The sequence below is a fragment of the Lactuca saligna genome, chromosome 3, assembly GCF_052625555.1.
Source record: "Lactuca saligna cultivar CGN05327 chromosome 3, ASM5262555v1, whole genome shotgun sequence".
Taxonomy (NCBI): domain Eukaryota; kingdom Viridiplantae; phylum Streptophyta; class Magnoliopsida; order Asterales; family Asteraceae; genus Lactuca; species Lactuca saligna.
In genome coordinates, this window is record NC_136419.1 from 33,166,391 (window position 1) to 33,186,860 (window position 20,470).

The 20,470-nt window shown below is 34.0% G+C and overlaps 2 protein-coding genes across 3 annotated transcripts; one reads left to right on the plus strand and one right to left on the minus strand.

Moving 5' to 3' along the window:
- The first annotated feature begins 6,058 nt into the window (after window positions 1–6,058).
- Window positions 6,059–8,952, plus strand: LOC145035074 (putative receptor-like protein kinase At2g42960). Its single transcript, XM_078983652.1, has 9 exons — window positions 6,059–6,305; window positions 6,462–6,523; window positions 6,624–7,329; window positions 7,400–7,504; window positions 7,622–7,744; window positions 7,840–8,010; window positions 8,097–8,226; window positions 8,326–8,532; window positions 8,626–8,952. The coding sequence occupies exons 3-9, from the start codon at window positions 6,695–6,697 to the stop codon at window positions 8,728–8,730; spliced, it is 1,476 nt and encodes a 491-aa protein (XP_078839778.1). The 5' UTR covers window positions 6,059–6,305; window positions 6,462–6,523; window positions 6,624–6,694; the 3' UTR covers window positions 8,731–8,952.
- Window positions 8,953–9,962: 1,010 nt separating this feature from the next.
- On the minus strand, window positions 9,963–14,246 carry SWAP70 (Pleckstrin homology (PH) domain-containing protein). Of its 2 annotated transcripts, none has more exons than XM_078983654.1 (10): window positions 13,989–14,246; window positions 13,771–13,887; window positions 12,762–12,823; window positions 12,613–12,696; window positions 12,469–12,500; window positions 12,255–12,336; window positions 11,943–12,171; window positions 11,640–11,867; window positions 11,258–11,550; window positions 9,963–10,536 (listed from the first exon to the last, which is right to left on the minus strand). In XM_078983654.1, the coding sequence occupies exons 1-10, from the start codon at window positions 14,013–14,015 to the stop codon at window positions 10,128–10,130; spliced, it is 1,563 nt and encodes a 520-aa protein (XP_078839780.1). In that variant the 5' UTR covers window positions 14,016–14,246; the 3' UTR covers window positions 9,963–10,127. The 2 variants fall into 2 exon arrangements, with proteins under 2 accessions (XP_078839780.1, XP_078839779.1); XM_078983653.1 differs by having other exon boundaries at window positions 9,963–10,539; window positions 13,989–14,239.
- Between the last annotated feature and the right edge of the window lie 6,224 nt (window positions 14,247–20,470).

Here is a 20,470-nt window from a genome sequence, read left to right on the forward strand (position 1 = left end):
TCAACTCGCCGAGTTTAAGGCAAAAACTCGACGAGTAGGAAATATGGGGCATGCGTGTTTTGGAAGATCAACTCGACGAGTTGGGGAGGTCCAACTCGACGAGTTGGCGCTGGAAGATGAAACCTTAATTTTAATGGTTTTGCATCCTATTTAACACCATAACCTTATAACCTGGCCTCATTTGCAGCCTCCATCGTCCCAAATCCTAGCCACAAAACCCTAATACATTTGTGAGAGTTTTGAGCCATTCTTGGTGCTTTCTTGAGGTTTTGAAGAAGAAGATACTTGAAGAAGGAGCAAGTAAGTGAAGGAGAAGAGTAGATCTAGAAGTTAAGCTCCATTTCTGGTTCATTGGAGGTACAAAGCCCCTATCTTGTCTATTCAATGTTTAGATCTAGTTTTGGAATGATTTCTCCATGTTTTGGTCCAAGTAAGCCAGCTTTTGAGACTTGGACGTCCGAATTAATTACTCTTTCAGATCTGTGGTCTATAAGGACTTTCATGGCATAAAGGTGCAAACTTTATGGCCATGAAAGTCCCATGTAAGCTTTAAGGTGTCAATTTGGCATTTTAAGCTCCAAAAGGTCATGCATGGAGGGAAAGCCAGGGATTTTACGTGTCCATATGATGTCTAGGGTCTAGATTGTAACACTCTGTACCGAATTGACTCATACTCTGAGGCGGTGGCTCGAAGGTTGGTCATTATAAGGATTGTGGCTCTTGGAAAGGTAAGATCTAGCCCCTTTTAGGTGCGGGTGATGTATTAGAAGTGATACGGGTATTCAGTTTGTGTTTTGGAGCCTAGGGGTATTTCGGTAAAGTGGGAGTTTGGGTTTTTGTGGAAAATGGATTTTTGTTCGGAAGGTCTTAAGAAAGGTTTGAGTTGTTAGAAGTATAAAGCTTCTCGTCACCTTTCCGTGGATATAAGGATCGTCGGAATCGGGCTTATAACGAAGAAGTTATGACCTTCAGAAGTTTTTGTGGTTTGCAGGCTTAGCCGAGTACACGGGGCGGGGCGTAACAAAGTGTACGCGGGGCATACTAGCAAAGAAGGTAGTACGTTGGGATTTGTACTCTGACATTATTATGACTTGTTTTGAAACATATGACTTATGAGTTTTTATGATATGGGATAACTCAATGATGTTTTTAACAATCTGTTTTATAATTATTAAATTAAAAATGAAATTTTTGGTTGTAAATTTTGGGATGTTACAACATGTATTGTTCATCTTAACCTTTGTAATGATATTTAAATTGGATGCCCCATACACCGTTTAATTAAAACCTATGGTTTAAAAGTTTTGGGACCGAATTCCACACTTTTCAAAATGATTTAAAAGGTTTTAAAATGATTTTAAAGGATACCCTAATTTGTACTAGCCCATACGAGAGATCATATACTCGTGTATGGTTAACATGCACTTATGTAGGGATGAACATCAGAACCGGGTACCCGCTTTTGGAACCGGAACCGCCTCGGAACTGCCGGTTTTGGAGCTGGAACCGCCTTAAGCGGTTCCGATTCCGGTTCCGATTTGAGCAGTTCCGGTTCTTGTTTTTTTTGGAACCGCTACCCGCAGGGTACCCGCTGGAACTGATTAATATATATATATATATATATATATATATATATATATATATATATATATATATATTATCTCATATAAATGTGTGCTACTTAGACCGGTTTAGAATATATTGGTCCGATTTTGTCTGTCTTTGGTCCAAATTGATTTCATTTGGATTAAACTAAATTGCGGTTTTGTTGAAAAAAATAACAAAATTAATGTGATCGGGTTACCCGCTCCCGGAACCGGAACCGCCGATTCCGGGACTAGTTCCAAACATTTAAGAACTACCTAGAGCGGTTTCGGTTCCGGTTCCGGTTCCGGTTCTCGCCAAATGAGGCGGGTACCCGCCTACGCTCATCCCTACACTTATGTATGTTTGTGGACGTGGCATGGTCTTCATGGACCATTAATGAGAGTTTTCTTATTCACGTTGGTGTTGATTCTTGTAATACTACTTTAGTTATAGTCAATAAAATGGTATTCTATGATTATCAATAACCTAAAAGGCTAAAGCCTACTCCCCCTTAATGTATGAGTAATAATTATAGCTATCAAATGTATTAAAACGAATGTTTCTTGATTACTTGCAACACATTCATATTTCTCAATCGATTATCCACATGCACAAACAAAAATGATGATCCTTGCTCCTTTTTGCGATGAAAGAGGCAACATACAAAGACACCAACAATAACAATCTTTTGAAAATTTTGGACCTTTAATCTTATCTTCACGGTTCACAATGTGTTTTCGATGGCATTAATAATCATTTCATTATAGTTCACAATTTGATAATCAATCCAACTATGGTATAATTATACTTTAACAGAAAGAGACAAAAATCGGTCCTAAATGAACAAATACGTAAAATATGTATTTTTATTATATAAATTTAACCATATTTCATGTTATAACATTGATATATACTTATTACCTATCACAGAATGGACTAAGATTGTAATTAGATAAAAAAAACCATAAGATCAATGACTCTAATATCAAAACCCTAAATTAATATCGGATATGATAAAAGTAACTTTATATGTATATTTATTTAACAATATATCATAAGATAATAATTATATCTAATTTATTATTTTATTAAACAATTAATATAACAAACTGAAATGACATAAAAACTTTTAAGGTATGTTGGAAATGTGCCTTGTTATATTTAAATAAATAAAGAAACATATGCATATAGATTAGGTTTAAATATGGATGACATCTATTATGTGGATATGTGTGGATAATGTTATTCTGTGAGAATGATTAAGATGATAAATTGCTTGATAATATGAATACGTTCAACATCACATAATTATTGTTACTATCATGCATTTTCACTAATTCTCATTAATTCTTGTTTCACATATCGTTATTCACTCGTTCTAGTTCTTACAAAATACGATTACCAATAACATATTTTGACAACATTATGACAAAACGAGAACCATAAAAAAGGTTCATACTACCTTATAACCCTTATAAACAATTTAATTACTGAGAATACGTGATAACAACTATAGTTATGTGATGTTGAATATATTCATATTATGTGAGAATGTATTCATATTATCAAACAATTTATTTTCTTAGTAATTCTCACATGATAACATTGTCCACACATGTTCGCACAATAAATATGCATCCACATATGAATCTAACTCTATGAATACATATATAAATACATACATGTTACTATTATTACAATATATCATTTATTATTAAGAACTACTTACCTTAATAAAAACGAAAAATCAAAAGTCAGCAAATGGTGATTTGTTTCACTAATGTGATTTAAGTGTAATGAGATTACTTTGTGTTACCAAAAATGATCTTGATAAATATTAAACAAGTAAGGAAGGTGTAGAGTGCACACTTGTTTAAACTTATTCAAGATTAAAAGTAGACTGACATTTAGGGGCGAAGCCCCTGAACAAACGGGGGTCCAGAGCAGTGCCCCTAGGAGCGAGGTCCAAGGGCGACAGCCCTTGACGGGGTCCAAGTGATTAATCATTATAGAAAACCCAGATTTATGACAGTTTTTTGACTATTGCCACGAAATTCATATATCTCATTCTCTGTTCTTTTCTCTTCTGAGTCTTATCCAATCAATGATTACGGAGTACCACCAAATACTTTGATTTGATAGTGAAATCACAATTCTCAGAATTTCCAATGCTATTATTATCTCATTTTTCTAACACTTAATTGATTTAAGTTCGTGATATATCATTTCTTCCTTTAAAATGTGAAATATCGAGATATCGTTAAGAGTTAAATATGTATAATCATAATCTAAATCAAACTTTTACTTTATACACTATATAGTAAATAATAGAGTAAAATACACGAACGGTCCCTATGGTTTAGGGTAATTTGCGCGTTTGGTCCCTAACTTATTTTTTAAACTCGAAAGGTCCCTATTGTTTGTTTTTGTTACGCACTTGGTCCTTGTTTTACCTAAAAAATACTATTTTGCCTTTGATTTTTATAATTTATTTAAATAAACACACCCCCAACCCCAACCCCATCCCTTCACCTTATCTTACTTACCCCAACATTTTTTCCTGTTTAAATAATAGTCTTTTTAGTAAGACCAGGGGCGGCTTCAACCAAATTGGGGGCTCTAAGCGAACCAAAAATTTGGGGCCCTTTGGCCTTTATTATACTTAATGTTATCACAATTAGTTCTTCATAGCCTTGACCTTGAGAAAACTCAAATTCGTTCATACTTCCAACAAAAATAGTCCCAAACCCGATTCAATAGTAATGTACTACAAATTTAAAGTTCAAACTAGACTACAAAATTTTGGTCTGAAATTACACTGAGTTATAAATGTTTGGTTGGCCTGAAGGAATGGAATGCATTATCACATGACAAAATTAACAACTTGGAATGAATCACATTCCATCAGGAATGTTTCATTCAACATAAACATGTTTTTCTTCTTCATTCCTATGGAATGAACCATTCCATTTCTTCCATGATTCCGTCATGATCATACTAAGCACTATCTAATTTCAATGAATCAAAATTATCATGGATTTGCATAATAGAACCTCATCATCATCCTCTTCTTCTGTAGAAATGTTTTTTCCATCCACTTGATCTCCTTTCCCAAGAGATCCCTCCATAACTTCAAGTTCATTAGATTGGGTATCCTGCCTGGAAATCTCTGTGGCTGAAGTTCTAATTACTGCTTTCTTATTAATTATTTCCTCTCTAAGCCAATTTGGCACTGAAACCTAAATAGTCTTCTAATCTGAGATACATAGTAGAAAACAACACAAAGAAATGATATTATATGCTCCTAACTATACCTTTTTATTTCTTTCAGGAAATCCATGGGTCCCATATGTATCAATAGGGAAGCCACTTGTTACATGAAATGCATTTGATGCCCGAATAGGAAAAGTTGCATTTCCAGATGCCATGGTTGGTTGGAAGCTTGATCTTCCAAATGAAGGTGTGCGGTGCATACCACAGGATATTACCCATGTTGGGTCATGATCATGACTGAATCTTGGCCCAAAATCTAAAGATTGACTGCTAAGATCGGTTGTTGAGTCAAAAAGACTGAAAACTGTTATAGAAATAACACATTAAACATTAATCCTAATAGATAATCTGATAGACAGATAATCAGATTCAGATATTCGTATAATGGAAGGTCTAAAACTGCTACAAATATAACATATCAAACGTAATCCTAATAGAGCAGCTGAGAATCAGATTGGCAGAGTATTAGAGGAAGAAGAAAAGCAGTCGTTGGGTTATTAGAGGAAGAAAATTCGATTATCAAACATAAGAAGAATCGAGAATCAACTAATCGGATTATCATATTATCAGAGGAAGAACCGAAGAAGAAGAACATATCAAACTTAACATGTCGTTTCTTTGTTTCAATCAATATTGCAGATTGGTAATGGTTGCTTCTTGCTTCTGCCGAGAATGGAAAATCAAAGAATGAGAAGCCGAGAAGGAAGATTGGAACAGCCTATAGTCACTTGGTTTTGATGATTTCTTGTGGCATCCACGATTCGAAGAACCATTGAGATTTGGGTTAAGGGGCCCCTTAGAATTGGGGCCTTAAGCCCTTGCTTAGTTTTACTTGAAGTAAGGTCTAATAAAAACAAACAATATGGACATTCCGAGTTAAAAAAATAAGTTAAGGACCAAGCATGCAAATTACCCCAAACCATAAGGACCATTTGTGTAATTTACTTAAATTTCATTCATTTTAGAACAAATATATTCATTGATTTCTGAAAAACAACATGTTTTAATTTTTAATCTATAGAAAATGGCTCTTACATTCTAATAATTATACCATAATTAATAATTTAGTTTAAAATAAATCTGAAGACTTTGTTCTAGTTTTGCAATTAAAAAACACAGTTTTCCATGCAATTATCTCTATTCCTTTGATCCGATTTGCGATTTATCAGGGTTTCTATATATATTTTTGATTTTTCTCATTAGTGTGGTGTCCAGATTTTTCTTCTCTATATTTTCTGAAATTCTTGGCCCACTCTTCCCTCACCCTCTCTCTACTTCCAAACTCCCTTTTGCTTCTCAGATTTTGTCTTTCGGTGGCTTTGCGTGCACTGCTTCCCCATTACAACCGGTCCCTAATCTATGCTTGCAAAATCTGAGCAGTGCGCCATGTGGGTCTTTCGATTCTCATAAAACAATAAGTGGGTTTAGATTAAATCGCATCTACAGTAAGTTTTTCAACACCATTATGTTTCTTTTAGATCAGTGCTTAATTTTCTCAAATGCCTTTAATATATCTGACGATTTACAGCTGTAATTGCACTAGTATATACTTTATCTAATGTCTTGTTGGAATTCTTCCAATTTTCTCTTTATGTTGTCAGGCATTGGGATTTGATTTGGGATTAGTTGCTCTGTTGTAAACCTAGTAATTGGAAATTGGAAGGTGGGTTTTTCGTTTTCGCTTGTTAATGTTAATTTTAGCTTAATCGCGCCGCAAAATCCGACAATTGAGATGTGTTTTCCCCTTTCCGTTTTGTTGACAGGATACGGAAGGAGATGGATTAGCAGACGTCGGGGGGTTATACGACTTCATAACTCGTAATTGTCGCCAAAAATGTCATCCGGGAGTTTAAATACACAATTATCGAAGAAGACTTCAATTATGGGTCTTAAACTATGGGTAGTGATCTGCCTCTGTGTTGGTATGTTTATCTGTGTGTTTCTCTTTTTCTTATCAATGTGGGTCACATGCCAAAGAAAATCTCGAAGAAGATCAGACAGTTACCCCCTTTCCCAGATACCAAATGTCCCAAAAGACATCAGGGTAGATAGAGTCGGAGGTTCACATTTTCATAACCACAACAATCTTGAACATTCATCAGCAACCACTAATGATGAACCGACGAATAAGAATTCAGGAAAAATGATATTTCAACTTGGAGTGAGCAAATCTGGTGATGCTGATAATGTAAGTCAAAGCAGTTCTATTTATGAAAGGGGATCCAAGTCAAAGTCAGGTGAAGAAGGAACTTCTGGAATGGTCTGGAAGCAATCTTCATCTCCATTTATAGGGTTACCTGAAACCTCACATTTAGGGTGGGGACACTGGTTTACTTTGAGAGACCTTGAACAAGCAACACGCCGTTTCTCCCATGAAAATGTGGTTGGTGAGGGTGGATATGGGATTGTATATAAAGGGACATTGATCAATGGGACAGAGGTAGCAGTGAAGAAGCTTCTTAACAATCTGTGAGTATGAGTATAACTTTAAGCTATGAAATGAATGTTTTATAATTTTGTATCATGTTTATATGCATAGGGGACAGGCTGAAAAAGAGTTTAGAGTTGAAGTGGAGGCTATAGGACATGTTCGACACAAGAATCTTGTGCGACTTCTAGGCTACTGCATAGAAGGAACACATAGGTGTGTGTGTGTGTGTGTGTGTGTTATTAACTTATTCAATGCACCTAACTTCTTATTTCTTGTGATTCTTTCTATTTGTTATTGAATTATGGTTTGTATTTGCTTGAATAAACTTAGGATGCTTGTTTATGAATATGTGGACAATGGAAACCTTGAACAATGGCTTCATGGAGATGTTCGGGAATGTGGTGTTCTTACATGGGAAGCTCGCATGAAGGTCCTTCTTGGTATTGCAAAAGCGTAAGTGAATCTTTATAAGTTCAAACGTGTTACAAGTTTCACAACTTTTCAAGAATCAAGATTTTGATCCTTTTTCATCAAAACTGATTTCACAGGCTTGCTTACTTGCATGAAGCTATAGAACCAAAAGTTGTGCATCGAGACATAAAATCTAGCAATATTTTAATTGACCATGACTTCAACGGGAAGCTTTCTGATTTTGGATTGGCCAAGCTTTTGGATGCAGGAGAAAGTCACATAAATACAAGAGTTATGGGAACATTCGGGTATGAATATATGATTATCTTGTAATGTGACCTAAAAAAGGAGTGATGAAATATACTAAATAATTTCTTCATGTTTTGATTTACAGTTATGTGGCTCCAGAATACGCGAATACTGGCATGTTAAATGAAAAAAGTGATATTTATAGTTTTGGTGTGTTGCTTCTAGAAGCAGTAACTGGAAGGGATCCAGTGGATTACAATCGCTCTGCTAATGAGGTACTACCAATGGATTTGATATTGTATAATTGTATCAAGGTTGAAATGTTTTTTCTATATAAAATGTAAGTATTTTTTTTTTTTTGGAACTAATGGTAGGTGAATCTTGTTGAGTGGCTTAAAATGATGGTGGGAAATAGAAGAGCTGAGGAAGTTGTTGACCCGAGTCTTGACCCGAAACCCTCGACGCATGCTTTAAAACGTGCACTTTTAGTGGCTCTTAGATGTGTTGATCCTGACTCTGAGAAACGACCTAAAATGAGTCAAGTTGTCAGAATGCTTGATGCAGATTTCCCATATCGTGAGGTACTTATAACTTATAATCATTATGATGCTGAAAAGACAAAACTACCCTCTGCTGGTATGCTGTTTTGACCGATGGTTGACTTTTGAAAACAGGAAAGAAGGAACAGGAGGAGCCGGACTGCCAGCATGGACAGTGAAACCATGGGTGGTACTGCTGACATAGAACGCCCGGGCCCGGTGGTTAAATCGGAAATCTAACAGAGTTAACAGAAAACCGTTAAAAGTTTAACGGGTTGCAATCGTTCTTGTTAGATTACTAACAGGAGGGAGTGGTGGGGGTATTTGAGTGGAAGAGAGATGTAAATCACTTGTCACATAACAAAGACAAAACAAGGGCCAAGGTTTATTTATTTCTTTTTCTTTTTCTTTTTCTTTTGTGTTGATAATAATCAAAGATCAATCAAGTTTTTGGTTCAATTATCTATCTTATTCAGTTTGGATGGACAACTGTTAGTTGATATAAATATCGTGCTGTTAAGTCGTTCCAACTTTTAAACAAATTTGTCTTCATATATTTCTTTCCATTTCTTTTTAGTATAATATATCCGGACATTATTTAAGTGGGAAAAGGAAATAGTACCATGATCTCATTTGCATGTGTGTAAAGTTGGAAACCCAATCACTACAGGTGTTCCAAGATTGTATTTTTGTAATCATGCCAATCACATTATTATGTTTTTCTTGTCTTGTAATTACCTCAATCACATTATTTTGCTTTTATTGTAATCAATCGTATTACTTTTTCTAATGTTATAATTCATATTAATAACCATCATCGCAGGTGCTAGGATGTGTTTTAAAACTTTTTAGACTGGGAAGCGGGGTTTTACTTTATATTGACTTGGTATGCAAACGTGGCATTTTTTATTTGCTCGTCATTATATTTTTGTAATGTGACTTATAGATAACATGACGTTTAAAATTATTTATGAATATTTCCTTCAATAGAGATCATTTTAAAATTTTAAATAATTTTTTTAATTAAAAATTTCAAACCAAATCTAAATACAACAGCCTTTACCAAAACCACATGTAACTCTAAACTAAAACTAAAACCAAAAATAGAAGAAACACGTCATTTCCTTAGTATGTACTCGTCGTGTACACGTGTTATACCACGTGGTAGCTGACAGCACTAATGTGCCAAAATAAATCCAACTCGATATGCAAGTTGATTGCTAGATAAAAAATGAAGTATGTTGCCGATTTTAGAAAAAAAGAAAATGAATATTCATTCTGTTTGTTGGATATAATGTTTTCAGAATAAATACTATGTACAAAATAAAGATACCTCCATACATGGAATGAGAAAAGAAGGATAAATATGTAAAACTTTAGGACTTAATAGGAAAAGATACGCATCCGTTGTTTTCTCTATTAAGTTGTTTACATTAAGTGAAAGAAAAACACAAATATATAGATCATTATGATTAGTAAAAAAGAAGACACGATCTCAAACTGATTACCAAAAACAGTGAATTCAGTAGCCTCAAGTTAGTTAGCAAATATAAAGTTTCACACTATAACATCATTTTTCACACATGATTGATTGGTTTGAGTTTCACCCTATGAGAAACAAAACAGTAAACACGAGATCAAGGTTGATGGTGGTATGAATCGGTTGTTTGTTCGGGTGGTTGTGTATCATCTGATTGTCTAAACGCAGGAACATCCGGATAATATGCACTTCCTTCCTGCTGTTGCTGCTGCTGACTCTCATTCCCCTGCACAAACACCGGAATGTCATTCCCATTCCCTTGAGTGTCAGCAGAGATTTCCCTCACGTCCGCTATTCTTGCTTCTGTTGCCTCTATATCATTCCATCCCCCAGTTTGATCAGGATACACCAAACTCCTTTCCGACACAGGAATATTCCTGGAGTCACTAAGGCTTGCTTTATCCACATTCTTGACCGTTGGATGCACATGTTTTGTGAGGGGTTGCGTATCACCGGAGCATGACTCTACTCTCTCCTCAAGCACTTGCTTTGTATTTTCCTCCTGCCTGCTGATAAAACACAACTGCCACGTCAGCAACAAGCAAATCACAATGTCCATAGAGCAAGAGATAAACAAGAAAACTTTTTGCCCTTGCATCAAAATTGAAGAAATACCATACGGACCAAATTTGTAAATTTCTCTTTTTTTTTTTTTTATTAAGGTTTATAAAATTCAATATGCACATATAATAACTTTTTGATATTTTTAGGGTATATTGTAAATTAAATTATTTGTTAATATATTAATTTGAATACTATTTTAAAATACATTATTCTTTTATTATATACCTTGTACATGGTGTGCTAGATAACAAATAAAAGATTAATATATTTCAGAATAGAAAGTTACAGTAATATATAAATAATTTCAGATTAACATATTAATAAAAAATTCAATGCATAATATACATTTAGATATAATATAAGATTTAAAAATCATATGCACATATGAAATGTTATGAACCTCAATTCAAAAATAAGAGAAATATACAAATTTGGTCCAGGTAGTATCCTGTTTATTTTTCCAGTTTTGGTCCAAGGGCAAAATGGTTATTTTAAAAAATTTAACAGCTTGGCTGATAACTTAGATGACAAGGGACCAGAATCATTAGGAAAGTTAAAAATAAGGAGCAAGTTTTTAAGATAACTTTTTGGGACCAAAATGCAAAGAAATATCTATATACTTAGGGACCAAAAATGTAATGTACTCTAGTCTCTTAATAAAACCTTTTAAGTTGTAGTTGTAGAACATGAATGCATGCCAAAAGCTCTTGATTCTCTTTTCTCAGGACACTTTCTTTCTCTGTTGCCTCTTTTATTACAGCTTCAACCTCAGCATCTTTAACCCTAACCTTCTCTTCAGCTCTCACAACAGCTCCTTCTAGAATCACTACACGTTCCCTAGCTTTTCCCAGCTCAGACCTCCATAAAAGTGCCTCTTGATGAGAAGAGTCTCGTTGTTTAATAAGTTGCTCTCTTTCTTTACTTAAAACCATTATTTTCTCTTCAGAATCCCTTAGCTATAAAAAAACCAATATTCCATTTTTGGTTAAAATCATCATATAACTTAAGCATGCTTCTTTATGTAAACATATATATAAACAAAAACCTTTGAAGTGTAAGAAATGGCTTGTTTTTCTAACTCCTTTCTTAAGCGGTCAACTTCTGAAGCTGCCAATCTTCGTTGCTCATCCATTGTATGAGCTGCAGATGCTGCACTCTGTGCAGCATCTGCTGTTTCAGTTAGCTTTTCTGCTATCTCTTTTATTGTTGAATCCCTTGCACGAATATCCCTTGATAAATTTTGCAGCTCCTCATCTTTTACTTTTAATGTCTCCTGTAAGTAAAAATACCAATTTATATAATCCTCTGTTTTTGAAGGATTGATTTAAAAATACCAAATTATATATACCTTCATGATTGTCAAATCATCCAATGGGCCATCAGGTGCTTTGTTCAACACAGATCCCAAAGCATTTCTTCTTGCTATCTGCATGGCTGCTTCAATTTCTTTGGAGGATTCAAGGGCAGTTGAATTTGCAGCAGTTACAACAGCAGATACTGTTCCTAGTTTTGCAGAACTATTTCCAGCTAATGAGTTCACAGCCTCTTTATGAGCCCTTAATACCAGTTGTGTTGCACTGTTGTTTGTGTAAAGGATAAAAACATACATCAGTAAGTTAACTTTTTTGTTAAGTTTTTATAAAAGGAATGAATAACTTACTGCAATGTCGCCACCCAAGCTCTAGCTGCACCTGGAGTTTCTGCACAGAGGAAATATTCTTTTTTCTGTGGTGTTGCAATATCTAATAATATCAAGTCAGGGGAATACATCATACATGCAACAGTTTCTTTTTTATATTTGAGATATTGTAACAAAATAAATATGTGAATGAATATAATATTAGCATATGCAATACAGAAATAGTGGTGGATACAAATAATGCAGTTGTCATACTTCGGTAGTCCACTGAAAGTTTTTTAAAAAAAAAATGTATATATTAGATTAGAATCATGATAATCATCCAAGTTAGAGCATATGTATTTCAGATTCATGGTATGGTGTTCAGTAGTGATCTTACTGGAAGTTATAGGGTGATGTCATTATTGTGCTATTTGAATCAAAGATGATTGTTCCTTTGACAGTTGGATCGTTTCTCCTGATTCTGCAGATGATTATATTTGTTAGAAATAGGCAGATGCTTCAATGAAAGAAAGTATATGATCTTACTTGTATTCCATTTTTCCTGTTGTTGGGTCTAAGATTATCCATCTCTCATTCCATTTCCTCAGCTGTTAACATAAAACAGTTGAAGCTAGAGGTCAGATAAATAATAATTATAGATCATAATTTCTTATGCTTGATTAATCATACACCATAAGATGACAATGTTAAACATTACAATAATTATTTGATCGTTTATCCCATGTTGCAAATCAATACATGCACCTTAACACTTGAAGATTTTTTACTTGATTCTTCTTTAATGGTGCACGACCTTGGGCCATCTATGGTTATTTTCAATTGCTTACTGTGTTGTCAGTTCTAATGATTCTTGTGTCAAGCAAATAAAAGATATCAAGTCAATTTATACAAACAAATTGCTTGAATTATATGAACAAGGTATATAGTAGTTGTCAAAATCATGGGTTCATATAATGACCATGATAGGATATTTAATATTATGTCAAGTTCATGCACCTTTGTATGTTCTAATGCACCTAAATTTCAAGATTCAAGAACGAATTTCAAATGCATGGGAGAATGATGAGACGCCATGAAATTGTTTCATTTATCAAGCAGTCCATTGTTCTTGATCTTGGGATAAATCTCATAAACTATAGCTTCCACCAAATATCTGGGGATTTAGAATTCTACTGTTTCCCAGTAAAGTTAGGGTTTTATTTCCCTGCAAGTCAAGTCATAATCCACAAGGCTTCATAATTTCCTTGCCACATGATAAACAGTTTGCTTAAACTATGGAAGGATTCTCTTTCTATTGAGTAATCAATCTATCCCAAATTTGATTGTTTTCATCCCTCTCACAGCATTTAACTATATAAGAGTCTTACTTCCAAAATTGCATTCTGATCGCTAAATTACTTTAAAACCTACCCAGTCATCCAGATTTGATGCCATAAGGTAAATTAGGGAAGGAACAATAAACAATCGAGCTAATTCTGTAGTTGAATAATGAAGTCAATTTCAAAGTAAAAGGGATGAAGAATCAATTAAGTACCGTTTCAGATCGCTTGAGAAGAGGACCCTGCAAGAGATTTCTACCCGACCCAGATGCCAATTGTCGTTTAATCTTATCCAAACTGGCCTCTGTAGCATTAACCACATCTCCATCTCTCTAATAGATGCAAGTAAAACATCCAAATTCGATCAAAACCGAACTCAATCAGAAAATCATGGAAGAGGACGATCCAAAAACAGGGAAGGAAAGAAACTGACCGGAGAAGAAGCCCCATTGGTAGCCATAGTAGTAAAGATAATTTGTCAGCTGGTCTCCTGAGGGAGAAGAGATGAATCCGGACTCAGAAATGAACGATGATTCTGGTGATCTTGAAGGGTGTGGTGTGTTAGGTTTATGACTTGTAGTTGTAGTTGTTAGTTTTTTCACACTTGCTAGATCAATATTCGATACCGTAACGGTGGTTCCTTTTCTGCACCGCAAGGGGGTGTTGTGCCGTAACAGATGGTGCTAATAATATGTGTCGTGACTCGTGAGTCTAGTCATTTTTCTACAAAAAGAGTTTCTTTACCAATTTAAAACAACCAAATTCTACATAAGTGTAGAATCAATTTGTGCCAAGTGCCAACATAATTGGTTAAAATTGAGATATTAATAAAAAGTTAAAAATACTATTTTGTCAATGAAAACATATAACACATTTATGGTTCCACTTCACATGTTTATGTTACAAAAAACATAAGTTTACAAGGTAAGAATCAATAATAATAATAATAATAATAATAATAATAATAATAAATAATTACTAAATGTATTATAAAAGAAAGAGTTCAAAATGATGTGGTTGAAAATAAATTATTATCTCAAATCTCAAACTTTATATGACAAATGAGTTTTAAAATCAAATTATGTTTGGAATTTTGGGGGTGTTTGAATAGCGAAAAAATAAGTTGTTTATTGTTTATTGCTTAATCTCACCGCAATAAGCAAATTTAAGTATTTGGGTAGAAGTTTTTAAAAATCGGCTTATTACGGTAAGAATAAGCCAAATAAACTAATTTTAATAAGCAATGAAGGGATCCTTATTGCATATTGCTTATTGGTCATTTTACTTATATAAACTGTATTGTTTGTCAAACACTTAAATTGCTTATTGCTTATTCCCACCGCAATAAGCTAATCCAAACACATTTTAAAAAATTGATTATTTTCATCGCAATAAGCAAATAAACAATAAGCTAATAAACTAAAAACTATTTATCCAAACACCCCTTTTATATAACAGATGGGTTAATAATAACGAACGAAAATAATTATTGTATAACAATACCGCCAAACATCATTCAAATTTAAAAAGTGTGGGTTTTATGTGATTTTAAGGAAAAAAAAACATGCAAGAATAGAGTTTTTGTATGTGGTTCTTGATTTAATTCAGAAGGTGTAAAACAAGGTTATGCAATTGAGATTGAAAGGGGAGAAAGGTGTGTTTGGTGGAAGAAAAATGAGAGCTTGATCTTTTTGTTCCTCCACAAAAAGATACCTACATAGTAAACATGATTTTTTTTCTTTGTCAAAATTTTTGATAGGTTGAAGAATACATTCTATGAGGATTCTTTCAATCATACTTATGTTACTCTATTATGACAAAATATTCTTCAAGAATGTTTATTGTTATTTTTTAAGAATGTAATTTCTTCCATTCTTACAAAATATTATAAAAATATTTGTTATTTTTTTAAGTATGGCATTATATATTTCCTATAATGTTCATATTCTCAAACAATATTATGCGATTTGTGAAATTATATCTCATTCTCATCTCATTCTCACCCATTCTCACATAATATTTCATATATGTCACTATTTTTATGGTTGTAGTTATTTAAGAATGATTTCGATTCTTAAAAAATGTTATTTTTATTTCACGTAAATTCTTCATTCTTTAAAGAATGAAATTGGATGAAGGATCGTAGATTAGAGAATGAAATCGAATTGCATTCAGAAAATTAAAATTGATTTTTAAACTTGAATTTAATTGGAACTTGATAAAAAAGGTCAAATATGAATCTAAGAAAGATCTCCCTTTCCATAACTCAAAACATATAAAAAATCCATATTACCCTTTAAATGATTTAATTTAGAAAGTTTATAATTTTTTTATTTAAAAAATAATAATATTTAGCTATTAATAACAACCATTGACTTTGAAATTTTAATGACTGGTATTGAGTTACACAGTATATATGATTTACATTTGATCATAGCCTTATATATATATATATATATATATATATATATATATATATATATATATATATATATATATGGAAAATTTCAAGTTTGTTTTATTTCATAAATGTGTCTCAAACTTGTTTTATTTATGTCTCTCACGTCTATTTTATTAAGTATTAAAATTTTCATTTGCTTATTCTTGTGGAATTCAATATAACTTTGTTATAGTATTTTTGTAACATTCGAGATTTTGTATATTAATTATTACAATTTTCATTGTTATAGTATTTTTGTAACATTTGAGATTTGGTATATTTCCTTTTTAACCCCTTAATGCAAATTTTCTATCAGTTTAGTCCCTAGCTAGTACGCTAAGTGTACTCCCTAGCTAGTACGCGGGGTATACTCTATAAGTACGCTTAGCATACTAGCTTATTTCAGGATCATGGGGTTCACTCATGTACGCGGGGGGTACATGGGAGTACACATGATGTACGTGATGCAAGGGTAAATCCTAATTTTTAGGGTTTATGCCTTATTTTAGCAACGTATATCACACTTGGACCTTCTATTGATCAGCTTCCATCACTCTATACCTTGATATCGAAACCCTAAGTGTTATTTGTGATATTTGAGCTTGAAAGTGAGTTTTTTTTGGTGTTTTTGGTGAGGTAGAATAATAAGAATATTTGGAGGCTTCTTGGGTGTAGCTTGAGCTTGTAGATCCAGAGTCATCTTCATCTTAGCAAGCCATTTGAGGTATCATAGGGTATAGGATGATGTTATGATCGATGGTCTATAAGCCTATATGATTATTATACGTGCTAGCTAGCGTCTGGCATCTATGTGATTATTGTGTGATTGTGGGTGGGTTTAGGTGGTCTTACTTTGTGCTCTAGGCCAACAGACCCAGGGATGCACGAGTAGACTGAAGGACCATCGGGGCGTACTAGTCAGGCCGAAGGCCCGGAGAACGATCCAAACAGGCTGAAGGCCCGGTATAGCATCCCAGACATGCTGAAGGTTTTGAGAGTGGGCCAGATAGGTTGAAGGCTGGTGAGGCGGTCCCATCATGCTGAAGACTCTGTATGCATGATATTTGTTTATGATATTGTTCTGTTATATGGCGTTGGTATTTTGGGGAAACCCACTAAGATTCGGGCTTACAGTTTGGTTTATGGTTTCAGGTACTTCAGAGGATTGCGAGAAGGCAAATGCTTGATCGTGCACGTCCTCACATTTTGTTTTATGATTTTTAGGAGTTACTTTGATGACAAACTATTTTGAAAACAGTTTGTAATAAATGGTGTTTTGGGATGTTTGAAAAGGTTTAAAATTTTTGTGAAATTTATGGATGTTACAAACTTAAGGTAATTATATAGGGTGCAGCACACTTAAATTAGGGTTTCTCAAACTCCTCGTACGCCCAATGTACAAGGCCTCGCATCAACGACCATGACTGCTTAGTACATTCACTGTACGCAGTGTACTCCTCGTGTACACGACCTCACACTAGTACGCCCTATGTACTCCTTATGTACACCCCGCGTACTAGGGTTTTCCTTAAACCCTAAATTCATCCAAATGCCATAACTTTCTCATTATAAGTCCGATTTCGACGATCCTTATATCCATTAAAAGGTGACAAGAAGCTCTATGCTTTTATCAACTCATACATGCCTTAAAATTTCTTGAACAACAGTCTAATTTCCGTAAAAGCCTGAGTTGACACTTTACCAAAATACTCATTGGCTCCAAAACGTAAACCAAACACCCGGATCATCTAAATTACGTCACCTACACCCAAATAGGAAATAATTAAGGGCAGGGTTTCATAGTCGGCCCATGGTTTATTAGGATTAGGATGTTAGTTGTCTGTGTGACTATGTATGTATGTTTTATGATATGTTTACCGGGTGCGGCCCAATGTCGAGCGAGGCCTGATGATTATATTGTATGCTATTTATCTTTGTGATTTATGCATGTGTTTATATGTTTGTATGTATACCAGGCGGGGCCTGATGACTGACATATTTGTTTCGAGCAGGGCTCGATGGCAGGCGGGGCCCACTATATGTTTGATATGTATGATATGTGGTAACTTAGGGAACTCACTAAGCTTTGTGCTTACGGTTTTCAGTTTATGTTTCAGGTACCTCTGGTTTGAAGGGGAAGATATTGGAATGATTTCAGTTCACACACCACGTTGTTCCACATTTTATATGACTCTGATTGTACTTGGATATTATTTGATATACTCTGATTTTACTATGGCTTTATGATATTGTTATAGATAATGGTTTTATTAATATAAAAATCAAAATTTTTGGTCTTAATTTTTGGGACGTTACAATTTTATATTTTTATAGATATAACACATTCGTCATATACAACGTGGGGTCCTATGTGGTGGCTACGACCCCATATAGAAACACGGTGTCGAAGCATGTACGACCCATGAATGGGCGACCTTGTTGTGACTTTTTGTCTTGATGCCAATTTTGTTTTTCCACTGTAAATATGATCGTTGGCAGTTAAAAGAACTGAAAACATAATTTTTTTTAATCTTATATAAATACCCACTTAATCTCTAACATTTATATGACAATTTCGGATGATTAGACAACTATATCCTTGAGATAGTTCATGATTTAGATAAAGAGTTTCCATATTTTTGGATTGCATGGGATATGAGAGCTAGAAGGGATTTTACTATTATATAAATGTGTATATCTACACTTCATCAACTAGCATACGACATCGTTCCTGATTCATGGGATGAGTTTTTAAAGATGTTTGAGAAAGCTAGACGAGGAAAGTATTTATAAGTTTTTTGAAGGTGTCATCAACCTTTACGATAAACAATATTTGTGTAAACCTATGTGCATGACATTCAACAATTGAATCCAGACATGACTTCCTTGCTAATGATAGGAAGCATTGATTGTATGCATTAGTTGTGGACAAATTAGCCTAACTCATGATAGGTTAATACATACATGCCAATCATGATCATCCAATGGTGATAATAGAAGAAGTGACTTAACATGATCTATTGAGTTAACGTGCATTATTTGGTATTTTCGGTTCCAATAAATACATCATTGTTATTGATCAATAGTCTATATCTAGTCACCTCTTAAATGGAATAACATTTGTATGTCTGTTTAAAATTAATAGAGTACAATACAAGCATATGTATTATATTTCTGATGTGATATATCTTAAATATATGATACATTTCTCAAATCATCCATATGCATACAAGATGAGAAAAACATAAAATTCAATATGATGCAAAAATTAACAAGGAATGATATGAAATGAGTATTTGGTGTCATTATGCAATGTTGGCACATGGTGAGAACCGACACAAGAATGTTCTCCCATATAAATAAAAAATATAATGTATGTGTGCATTATACTATTACATAATATTTTTTTAGAAGGAGAAGATAATTTGATATGTAACTATGATGAAATTGATATTCAACCATAAGAATCTTATAAACAATAAGAAAATGATGTCGAACAATACCAAGCTAACCTTAAAATAATATATAAGTGATAAATATATAAAAATCTTATTTTAAATTTGATGGAACATAATAGACTAACTTTTATATATATATATATATATATATATATATATATATATATATATATATATATATATATATTAAAGTTTATGGTTTTTTTTTTCAATTAGGAAGTGATTGTAAGAGAATAACTCGCTTGATTAATATTAAGGTAAACCCTCTTATAAATAGAGATATAAAATTCGCATAACCTAAATCCTAATCACTAACATCCCCGATGTTTGACCGGAATGAAACGACTAAACTGGAAAAAAAATTAAAAAAAAAAACCATAGATGTGGATAGCAACAACGGTGGTGGCAGAGCTCGAGCGATGGCGACTCTAGGAATACTAGGGTTTGTAGTGGAGATCTGGATACCAACTTGGATCGTGGGAACACTTTCCGAACTGATATTTATACCCTATGCTTGGGTTGCAAGAAATTCAGCCTATGATAATCCAAGTGAACACTTACGATTCTAGGCACAGAAATCATAAGTCAATTTGCTAGAGAGATTTTGTGAGAGTTTTGATGAAAACGAGAGCTAATATTCGTCACTTTCTTCTGAAAAGGAAGAGTCGTTTATATAAGAAACGAGATTAGGGTTTCATTAGAGTTGGGCCTCTACAAATGCCTTTGGAAACAAGTCAGGGTAATTCGGATATTTGATGAGGATTTAGGGTTTCCAAAACTGATGAATGCCGTCAGTTTTATCATAATCACCCTTGGACCCCGCTAGGGGCGCTTGCCCTCGACTCCGCTAAAGGGGCGCCACCCCTTTGGAAACCCGGACCCCGGGGCGCTGCCCCTGGACCCCGACTTGTCATTGAACCGGCTTCTAATTCGATCTTATACATATGTGCACTCCGCACAACCCCAATCATACATTAGAGTACAAATTATGAAGCTCCTTAGCTCACATGTTGGTTC

What these genes read in the sequence shown, in the direction of transcription:
- SWAP70 (XM_078983653.1), bottom strand. Translation starts at nt 14,015, where the DNA reads ATGGCTACCAATGGGGCTTCTTCTCCG. An exon ending in ACAGGAAAAATGGAATACAA is followed by an intron (nt 12,697 to 12,761) that starts GTAAGATCATAT and finishes AATCATCTGCAG; the next exon opens with AATCAGGAGAAACGATCCAA. An exon ending in CTACAACTACAACTTAAAAG is followed by an intron (nt 10,540 to 11,257) that starts GTTTTATTAAGA and finishes GTGTTTTATCAG; the next exon opens with CAGGCAGGAGGAAAATACAA.
- LOC145035074 (XM_078983652.1), top strand. Translation starts at nt 6,695, where the DNA reads ATGTCATCCGGGAGTTTAAATACACAATTATCGAAGAAGACTTCAATT. An exon ending in ACAATCGCTCTGCTAATGAG is followed by an intron (nt 8,227 to 8,325) that starts GTACTACCAATG and finishes AACTAATGGTAG; the next exon opens with GTGAATCTTGTTGAGTGGCT. An exon ending in CAGATTTCCCATATCGTGAG is followed by an intron (nt 8,533 to 8,625) that starts GTACTTATAACT and finishes TTTTGAAAACAG; the next exon opens with GAAAGAAGGAACAGGAGGAG.